General features: G+C 47.8%; 1 protein-coding gene across 5 annotated transcripts in view; it reads left to right on the plus strand.

Annotated features, from left to right (window-relative positions):
- Prdm11 (PR/SET domain 11) overlaps positions 1-10,783 on the plus strand; it is an 87,240-nt gene that overhangs the window by 47,886 nt on the left and 28,571 nt on the right. For all 5 annotated transcript variants that reach the window (XM_050146999.1, XM_050147002.1, XM_050147003.1 and 2 more), the window contains exon 5: positions 7,215-7,282. In XM_050146999.1, coding sequence (XP_050002956.1) covers positions 7,215-7,282 — 68 coding nt within the window. The remainder of the gene's footprint in view (positions 1-7,214; positions 7,283-10,783) is intronic.

A 10,783-nucleotide genomic window follows, 5' to 3' on the forward strand; every position in this document is an offset into this window, starting at 1 on the left:
TAGAGTTGGGGGAACTTAGAGGGCCATCCTAGGAGGAGACAGTGCTGGGAGTAGTTTGTACTGTGGAGCCCCAGATCGAGAGGTTTCCAAGATGAAGAGCATCAGTAAGCAGTCTAGAGACTCTTCCTGTGGTATTTTGGCAAGACTGTGGCTACTTTTTACTCTTGTCCTGAAAATCTGCCTGAGGCTAAGTTGAAGAGTTTTGGATCAGTGGACCTGGCAGAGGAGGTTTCAAGACAGCCTAGTCTTGATTGTGTTGTAGCTATTAGTAGTCATTTATTTAGACCTGTTATGAGAAGAAGCAAGCTGGACAAAAAGCAACACAAATGTAATGTTGGAGTCAAATCCTGTGCTCAGGGGATAAAAATAAAGAAAAGCCTGTTGTCAGAAGTAAAGTCAGCCTCAGAACGAGACTCCACCCAGCTAAGGTTCTATCTAACCTGTGATAAGGATTAAACAAAGCTTTAGCAGTGAAGGAAGCCATCGACAACAGACTCCAAGATGTTGGATGGGATACTTGCCGAGGAGAACTGCAGACCGCACGTGGACCAGCCTAAGAGAGAGAAGTGTGTCTTAGTCAACATTTGAAGAGTGCTTTAATATCAGACACGGAGATACAGAATTTGTAGTTTGTCCTGCTGGGTTTCGGTCTTGCTTTGGTCCAGCATTTTTTTTTTACTATGCTTCCTTTCCTGCCCTTTGGAATGGCAATGTATATCATGTGTCGTTGTATGTTGGAAGTTCGTGATCTTCTTTTTGATTTTTATTTTATGGGGCATTACAATTAAGAAATTGTTGTGAGTCTCAGAAGAGCTTTGGACTTTTAAACAGTGTTGAGACTGATAGATTGTGGGGACTTTAGAAGTTGGACTGAGTGTATTCCTGCATTATGATATGACTACAGGCATGTGGGGGGTGGGGAGTAGAATGTGGTGGTTTGAAAAAGAATGGCCCCTATAGGCTCATATATTTGAATGCTTAGTCCTCAGGAGTGGCACTGTTTGAAAGGACTAGATTGATTAGGAAGTGTGTCTTGTTGCAGGAAAGAGGTGGACTTTGAGGTTTCAAAAGCCCATGCCAAGCCCAGTGTTTCTCTCTCTCTCTCTCTCTCTTAAACTTCTGAAACAATAAGCCCCCAGTTAAATGTGTCCCTTTATAAGAATTGCCTTGGTCGTGGTGTCTCTTCATATCAGTAGAACAGTGACTGAGACCACCATCCTCATCACTTTATCCCTAGAGTTTGGTACTTTAGCTGCTCTCCTGATGGAATTTGCTGAATGATTGAGTTCTTGAATCAAGAAAATCTTGATTCAAGATTTTCAATTCAAGATTTCTTGAATTGTAGTAAAGCTAAATGAAGGAACATCCCCCAGAAAACCTTGAGGCCTGAACCAGCCATGGAGGCTTCACCATTTGGTCCCATCCCAGCTATATCCTTCTGCTCTGTTGACGCTGTAAGGGACAGAAAGGTCATTAGTACCACTCTGTGTTGTCCAGCAGACGCCACCCCCTTGTCATTAATTCCTTGTTGAATTAACAAGGACCATTTAGTTTTTTCCTTAATGGCAGTCACAATCATGATGCTGACAGCCACTGACCTCATGCCTTCTGTGTGCTCAAGGCTGCAAGGCTGCAGGCTTGGTTTTCACTGGTGTCTGCCCAGTGAAACACCTGTTCACGGCCACACACAAAGCTCCTAAACTGTGAGCTGAGATTTCATACCACTGGGATCTGTGATGGAAGCGTGCAGTGTTGGCAAAAGGACCAGACTTCTTGCCACTCCCATGGAGGTCCCTGTATGCTAGGGCATCTGCCATCTGGGGAGATTGTAGAGGAGAGGAAGTCTGAGCTGCAACGTGTCTGGCCTTTTTGTCTTAAATTGTGTGTGTTTGCACGTGTCCCTGTGTGCAGGTAAATATGTTCATGTGTGTAGGGGTCAGAATTCCACCTTGGGTGTCATTCCTTAGAGGTCCTTTTGATTTTTCTTGGTTTGTTTTTAAAGCAAGGTTTCTTGCTGGCCTGAGGCTTGTGGATTGGCTAGACCGGCTGGCCAGCAAGCCCCAGAGATTCTCTCGTGTCCATCTCCACAGTGGCAGGACTACAAGGTTACATCACTGTGGCCAGCTTTTTTTATTTGGATTCTGAAGATTGAACTCAGGTCTTCATGTTGTTTCATCTTCCCAGCGTCCTATTTCTGGGATTGTTAAAACACAGTGACTGGTTAGGCTTATATGCAGACCAAGGAGAAACACCCCCACTTCTCTCTCCTTCTCTAGCGGTACAGCTGCCTTGAATGTTTACGGAATGTCGCCCGGGTCCTCTGACCCTGTAAGCACAGCCATAGCTGTGTGCTCGTGCCCAGCTGCTGGTGATGGTGGGGCATGCATACTGGGTTCTGGAGTGACAAAGCCCCTGACTTGCCTTGCTCCCAGCTTTTCCACCTTGAATGCTGAGTTGGGAAGGATGCTTCAAATGCAGTACTTCTCTGCACAGAGAGTGCGTGCCAGTTAGTTTTGATTACTCCAGCAAACTCCGAGTATGTGAGTGTGTGGTGCTGGGAACGGAACCCAAGGCTTTACATGTGTTAGTTAAGGGACCCGCTGAAGTGCTGCATCCCCAGTGCCTGCTGCTGGAATAGAATGTGTGAGCCAGTTAAGTGTTGGGAACAGGCTCATAGTTTCAGCTGTTTAATCCCCAGCACTTGACTGCTTTGCTTTGGGGTTCCATTATAATGGGGAGCACGGGGTGGGGGAGTAAGCTGCTACACAACATGACCCCTGGGAAGAGACTAGTGTTCCAGAGCACCTTGAAGGGGAGTCTGCAGGACCCTATACCTCCCACTAGGCCCCGCCTCTTAAAGGTTCCATTGCCTTCCAGTAGTTCTGAGCTGAGAACCAAGTTACTAACTCAAGGGCTTTGGGGGAACATTCCAGGTTCAAGCTGTAGCCACACAGATAACAGTCAAATGTAGTAAAAGAGCTGGGGAGTTGTAAGTTCTGAGTGTTACCTTTGGAAAATGTGAAATTTGATGTCTTGTGAGTGTGAGGATGCCTGTGTCTCAGCTGGTTGAGGAAAGCTCAGCAAGCTAACAGCTGGCCCTGGTTAGTGCAGGCTGGCGCTGTGCAGTCGCTCGTTGCTTCCTTACTAACCTGTCAACGCTGTCAGACTTTTGGGTTTTGTCTTGTTTTTTACTTAAGAGGTTCTTTGTTCCATCATGCACCAAGATTCTACCATGTTAACATGTTAACTACCATGTTAACTTAGCATGTTACATGCTAAGGAAGACAGCAGGGCTGCCGCTGGGTGTGGCAGAGCCCTGGGCCTTGCCTTCGTCCCTTTAGACCTGGTGAGGGAGGCCCTCCCTCGTCCGACTCACAGCTGGCAGACATACCATCAACAGAAATGGTCTTTGTCACTGGAGTCTTGAAAAAAGTAATGGGATGTCATGAAGCGAATGCTAGGGGAGACCACAACTGTGGCAGCGGAGAGTTTCCTAGATCAGGAAGGCCTACAAAGGTGGCAGGCATAGTCTGAGACCCACAGATCAGATGGGAGCAGAAACCTTTTGCGAGGACATGGTCATTTGGGGGCCATTTCTGTGAGTCCCAACATTAACTGCTGTTTCTCGGTATTAGTGATTATAATCAAGTACCCAACAGGAAAGAGGAAAGGAAGACGCACTTATTTTAGCCCAGGGTTTCAGGGGGATTTCAGACCATCATAGAAGGGAAGGGCTGGCAGAGTTTGTGGTGGTGGGAGTGTGTGGTGAAGATGCCTCACATAAAAGCAGAGTTGGAGAGGGCTGGAGAGATGGCTCAGAGGTTAAGAGCACTGGCTGCTCTCCCAGAGTCCTGAGTTTAATTCCCACAACCATCTATAATGAGATCTAGTGCCTTCTTCTAGTATACAGGCAGAACACTGTATACATAGTAAATAAATAAAGTTCTTAAAAAAATAAAGCAGGGGAGGGGGGAAGCCAGAGTCTGCCAGCCAGGCCCCACCTCCACAAGTCTTCACACCCTACAATATAGTGCTACAGCAGGGACCACACCATCAAAGCATGAGCCTGAAGGGAACAGTCTAGTCCAGACTATTGTATTTTCTAGATTTTTTTGCAAAACAATGTTGCTTGTTGTTTGTAGAAGAGGAAAGTGTGTGTGGCAAAAAAGGGGTGAGGGGGTAATCCCTGCTAGCTTCAGAATGTGGTTACCCTGGCAGGGAGGAAGTGGAGGAGTTGGAGGAAGAGATGATTTTTATGTGGTATTTATAATTTAATTTTTATTTATTTGGTGTATATGTTGTATTCATGTGGCAATGTGTGTGCACATGCATGTATGTGTACATATGTGTGCATGCCTGTGAGTGTGCATGTGTGTGCATATGTGTATGTGTGTGTGCAGAAATTTGGTCAGAGGGCAGCTCTCAGAGCTGGTTCTTTCCTGTCTTCATTTGTGATCCGGGCTTTAACTCAGTTGTCAGGCCCATGTCCTAGTACATGTACCCACTGAGTCATCTTCCTATCCCAGCAAAGGGAAAGATCTGAGATGAACATGACTAGCGGACATTCTGCTGGTTCTTGCTGCCAGCTACGTTTCCCACTTAACCATTTCTGAGTGTGTGAAGTACTCTGTAAGTATGATCCTTTTCAGAGTATGGAAAGGGGGTTCTGGCCGTGGGTGAAAGCTGGACTGAGTGCACCTCAGAACAGGCTGCAGCAAAGCGAGGGGGGGGCAGTTAGTGACTTTTCTTCTTACTATGAAAAAATGCCTGGGGGCTGGAGAGATGGCTCAGTGGTTAAGAGCATTGCCTGCTCTTCCAAAGGTCCTGAGTTCAATTCCCAGCAACCACCTGGTGGCTCACAACCATCTGTAATGAGATCTGGTGCCCTCTTCTGGCCTGCAGACGTACACACAGACAGAATATTGTATACATAATAAATAAATAAATAAATAAATAAATAAAATATCTTTTAAAAAAATGCCTGACATAAACAACTAGCCAAAGGAAAATTTATTTGGGCTCATAGTCTTGAAGGTTCCAGTTCATAGTCTTTGGCTCCATTAATCCTGGGCCTGAGGTGAGGCAGAACACGGAAGTCAGAGCTGTGAAGAAGAATGTTCACCTTGTGGTGGACAGGAAGTGGAGAGAAATGAAGGGACCACGTGGTGCACCCTTCCTAGCTCTCTCCAAGCAGATCTTCCTCTTGGAGTTCTCCGCACCTCTTAAAACAGCACTGCCAGCCAGAGACCGTGTGCTCAGCACCGGAGCCTGATGAGGCCACTTCATGTTCAAACCATAGGCTGAGGCTAGTCAGACAGGTGGGCAGACTCGGGTGCACAGGCTTGTGAGGTTATAACCACATGCGTGAGGATGTCATCATAAGCTCAGTGGATAGCACTAGAGGTGGAGAGTGACATGGTCTGATTTCTGTTGACAGACACGTGGTCTTCTGTTTCGAGGACAATGGGTAGAATGTTAATACTGGTGTCAGGGGACTTGGGAGGCTGCTCTGCTCCACCGAGACCTCAGGGAACTAGCCTTGATCTAGCAGATTTTTCCACAATTAGAAAATTTTGTGTTATGTGCTAATTATACCTTATCTAAGATGTGAAAACAAGAAAGAAGGAACATGTCACTGTGAAATCCAAAAGACAAATGGAAAAAAGACAAATCTTCAAAAGAATCAATAATATGGAAAGTGAAAAACTATTAAATGAAAGGTTAATTATTAAAAACGAAGCAAAGACACTGGGCTTGGTGGTGAATGCCTGTAATTCCAGCACTCGGGACACTGAGTAGAAGGATTGAGAGTTCAAGACCAGTCTGAGCTACATTAGAGAAGCTCTCTCTCAAAAATGTTACAAACTAAAATTAAAATAAAACATCAAAAAAGTAAGTGCAGTAAGACAAGAAAACTCTGATAGATGGAAGAAACTGGAGTAAGCACAGAGAGACAATTAGTGAGTTGGAATAGAGTTCTGAGAGTTTTCCTTGAAGACAGAGTAGACTATGAAGAGTTAAAGACACCGAGGATTGAAGGAGCTATTCTGTGTTTATTTAATAGAAATTCTACCAGAAGAGATTGGAGAGAGTAAGAGGCTTACTCAAAATGTAAAAGCTGAGAATTTTCCAGGACTGAAATGTGGAAGTGATCATTAAGTGAAGAGAATTTTATAATCTCAGCTTCAAAAACCCCAATGCAAAATGGTAGCAGGCATTGAGTAAAGTGGAAGATTGTAGAGTATAAAAGATCCATAGTAGACCGACAGTAGACCCATAGTAGACCGAGAGTAGGCCCATAGTAGACCAACAACAGTAGACCCATAGTAGACCAACGACAATAGACCCATAGTAGACTGACAGTAGGCCCATAGTAGACCAACAACAGTAGACCCATAGTAGACTGACAGTAGACCAATAGTAGATCCATAGTAGACCAACAGTGGACCCATAGTAGACCAATAGTAGATCCATAGTAGACCAACAGTAGACCCATAGTAGACCAACAGTAGAGCAACAGTAGGCTGCTTTAAAAGTGGGTCAAGAAAGAACCAGAAACATTTTTAGAGAAGCTAACACCCATGCTCTTTGGTGAATCTTCCTTTTTGAGTGTCTTTCTTTCTGTCTTCACCTTCAAGCTTCAGATCTATATTAGAAATGTCTTTTAAGGACCCCTGCCGTCCAAAAGGAAAGCCAAAGACAGCCTAGAATCCCATGTCTCAGTGGATCTTGATAGTCAGAATGATTGTGGAGAACAGACATTTGGACACAACCCTACCCCAAATTCCAAGGGTCTTGAATATTTGAATTTTGGGGAAAAGAGGAACCATTTCAGATCACAAGGCCTGGGGCCCAGTGATGGCCCCCTTTGCCCACAGACACTGCAGAGAGAGGGCAGCATTCAGCTTTGGTCACCTGTGGAGACTGGCGCTCCCGGGCCATGCTGCCTAGAATTCCATCAGTACAGTGCAAATGGGAGGGATGTGACTATTTCCTCTCAGGCCTTCTCAGGGTCTCTAAGAGAATGGGTGTTGGTGGAGAGAAGACAACAAGGATTCTTGACCCCGTCTGGGGTGGTTTTGGGGACAGTGTAGGAGAACGGGAAGAGGTGAAGCTGAGGATGGAGCTGGACCCTGGCCTGGGTAAGAAGGAACCCAGGCATGTAAGAGCCCCTTCCTTAATGGCACAGTCTAGACAGTCTCTCTGTTTTCCAGATTGTGGACAAGAACAACCGCTACAAGTCCATAGATGGATCAGATGAGACCAAGGCCAACTGGATGAGGTGAGTCCCAGCCCTGCTGGCTCCAGGGGGCCTCGCCTGCCTCTGGGATGAGCCAAGGGAGCATCTTGGGCTTCCATGCCTCAGAGCTCTCCAGGCTGCTCCAGAACTGCTGCGGGCAGTGTGTGAGAGGACTGCCCGTCCCCCCAGGATTCCATCAGAGGCTTTCGTGGAGGGCCTGTGGCCAGGCCAGTGGGCTGCAGACATCCTAGAGGCTACAGAGGCTCTGGGCTCTTGGTAGAATTCCTGCAGAAGAGGAGAATGGTCCCACCCTAGGATGGACCTGGGGCAGATTTCTGCTGCTTGCGTGGCATCTCTCCAGGGAAGACTCCAAAGCCATCGCATGGTTGTGTGGGGGTGAAGCCTCCTGCCATCTCCAGCTCCTGTTCCCACAGGGACTCACATAGGATTGACTGTTGACAAGAGTGGTCCTACTCTGACCCCAGGATGTGGCCTGGAAGTTTATATCAGAAGGGTCCTAAGAGTCTAACCAGAGAGAACAGAGAACTGAACAGGGGTCACTCCTCAGATAGCTACACTGAGTTGGGATCCAGGCTCAGAGCTGGCCTGTGTGCTGCGTGTGTGTGTGTATGTGTGTGTGTGTGTGTGTGTGTATTAGGAAAAGGGTCAGCCTGGACTCAGTACCACTTGGTAGTGATGGGATTTGAATGTGGTAGGGAAATCAGAGAGGCCTTCACAGACCCGGGGGCCCAGTCACATCATGGGTCGGAGGCCTTGCCACTGTGTAGTTCTGTAGGGACTGATGGGACAGCAGGAGACGTCTCAGAGACATGAGGAGGAGCTGGTTAGAAGTGGAGAGTCACGAGGAGATCCCTGTGTCCCTCTTGGTAGCCTCACTGCCACCTGCATGCCCTCAGAGCTGCAGCTAGCATGCAGGGCAGTTTGAGGGTGCAGCCGTTCCCACTGCCACTGAACAGGTGTAGAATCAGCACCCCTCCTCCTCTACACACTGGCCAGGTATCCCTGAAAGTGGCACAGGAAGTTGGGCTGGACATTCCTACCCACCTTCTCCCCCTGTCCAAAGGCCCCTTGACCAAGGTCAGCTCAACCGCATCTCGTATCCCTGGTGCTGAGCACTGCTTCTGTCAGATATAGGATGGGTGCTTGAGAACAGGCTGGTCCAGCCCTGCCCAACCTTGCCCTCTTCATCCTTGCCGGGCTCACACCTGCCACCGTGTAAATGGTAGAGAAGCACAGACATGTGTGGTGAGGGTCCAGATAGAATAGGAAGAAGCCTTTGACATGAACCTTCAGAGGGGCCAGGGCTTTGCCGAGGGCACCTGGGGCAAGTAGTGCAAGCCTTGCAGAAAGGCTGTCAGTGGACAGCACAGACCAGACCCTGTCTGGGTTTTTGCATGGATCACTGCAGTCAGGGCCAGGCCAGCTGAAGGAGTGTGTCTGATACATCCTGGTGTCACTTGCAGAAATCCAGGAACTATTGCTTAGAGAACTGACCTATTCCATGTTTCCCCCATTTCTGAGCTTTCCCACAGCCCCTTAGGAGATGTTGCCTCATCTCAGCCAACTAAGTCGTTGTTTAGCATGCCAGGGATGTGGATATAACTTGGTTGGGGATGGATCTGGAACATCAAAATTTTGCAAGCTCATTATAGTGATTATTGTGGCCCCTCAGGCTGACAGCCATTGCTCTGTGCTGGTGGCCATGCCCCAGTGGTGAACTGAGACCAGAACAGGGCAGAGTCTCGCTCAATGTCATGTCATCCATGGAAAAGTGAGGACCGTGGCCCTGTGTCTCTGGACCTACAAGCCAGGGTTCTTTACCTGCAAGCCAGGTTTTTTCTTTAACACACAAGGAACCAGGCAGAGCTGTGGGTGGGTGCAGTGGGCCGGAGTCTGCTCCTCCCACCTTATTAGCATGACTCTGTCCTGATGCCCCTAGCGTGTCCTGACTCTAAGTGGCTCCTTGGTGGTCTTAGCACTGTGTCCTGTCTTGGAAAGGTTCCAGGATCTAGTGGCTGTGTTTGTGTGTGGCCTTGCCTTTGGTAGCTCTTATTTATAGACTCTTAGTTGTGCTCTCATGGATCAGGGGTTTGGGGGTGATGCAATGGATAGATGTCTTTAGGAAGTTAGTGGTGGGCCAGGCAAGGGCTAGGTGTTCATGTTCTGAGTGGTAACCTATGCAAGCTCTGTGTTAGGTGCTCCACGTGCGCTAATAGGGCTGTTTTGTGCCTCCGGGGGTTACTTGAGACATGTGTGTCTTTGGCAGTGCTTTCAGACATTCTAGATGGGCAGAGCTTCATGCATGGGTACTCCTGGTTTGCACTGAGGTAAAAGGTAAGCATATTATTGGAATTCCACAGTAATCTCATCTCCTAACACAGACTCTGTGAGTGCCCATGGGGAGTTAATTAGGGCCCTGCAGGGTTCACCCTAGCTTTATAGAGGCCCTGTGGTCCACAGGGATAGTCATAAGTCTGTCTGAGTGCAAGACTTTTTCCTGAGCGGGGTTCCGAAGCCCCCAGCTTTCCTTTACCTGAGTATACCCTTGACTGGGAGGAGAAAAAGAAGGCTGGAGGAACCGAGCACCTCTGATCTCCTGCTGTGGGCTTTGGAAGCCTATGGGTTGGGATCCGGGTTTCCCCTGGGTGGAACTTTCAAAGCTATAGTGACAGGTAGGTAGAACCACAATGTGAAAAGATTGGGTTCCAAAGCCAGAGCAGGTACCAGGTCGGGTTGAAGAGCCTTGGCAAAATCAAGGCTATCTTAGTGTCCTTCCAGGGGTAACATGTCTCTTGGAGGATGTTCATGGGTACCTCACATCTTACCCAGAATGCCACTTGAGGAGGAGCTGGTGGAGCAGCTGGTGGAGGGAGAAGAGCTTGTTTTGCTCTGCACATATACAGGGACAGGGATGTGAGAAACGAGCCACAAGTACAGAATCAGCTTTCTGTGATTACAACATGGTGGACACTAGCAGCCAATGCCACAGGCCACTGCAGTTCACTGTAGGGCTATTTTCTTGATTCTCAAAATTTTTGTATTTATATGTGTGTTGAAATAGGAGCGGCGGCGGGGCTGCGTCCCCAACACCCCAGCCGCTTGGCTAGCTCACGCCCGAAATAACAACACACAAACTGTATTCATTTAAAGAACTGCTTGGCCCATGAACTCTAACTAATTCTTGCACCTGGACTAGCCCATTTCTATCTAGCCTCTTCTAGGCTAATTCTCACATATTAATTTAGCCCATTTCTAATCATCTGTGTAAGCACGCCAAGGTGCGCTTACCGGGAAGATTCTAGCCTAAGTCCATCGTGGGTTGGAGTTGCCTGGGAGAGCTGAGCATGGCGTCTCTGCTCCAGCAGAGCTGTCGGGTCTCTCTGGGAGCAGAGCAGAGTCTGACCTCACTTCCTCTTCCGCCCAGAATTCTATTCTGTTTACTCCTCCCATCTATGTTCCAAGCTGAGGCCAAGCAGTTGGTTTATTATAACTTAACCAATGAAATCAACAGATTGATATATG

This window comes from Alexandromys fortis, unplaced genomic scaffold, assembly GCF_014885135.2.
Source record: "Alexandromys fortis isolate MF-2015 unplaced genomic scaffold, M_Fortis_MF-2015_v1.1 scaffold_12, whole genome shotgun sequence".
Lineage (NCBI taxonomy): Eukaryota > Metazoa > Chordata > Mammalia > Rodentia > Cricetidae > Alexandromys > Alexandromys fortis.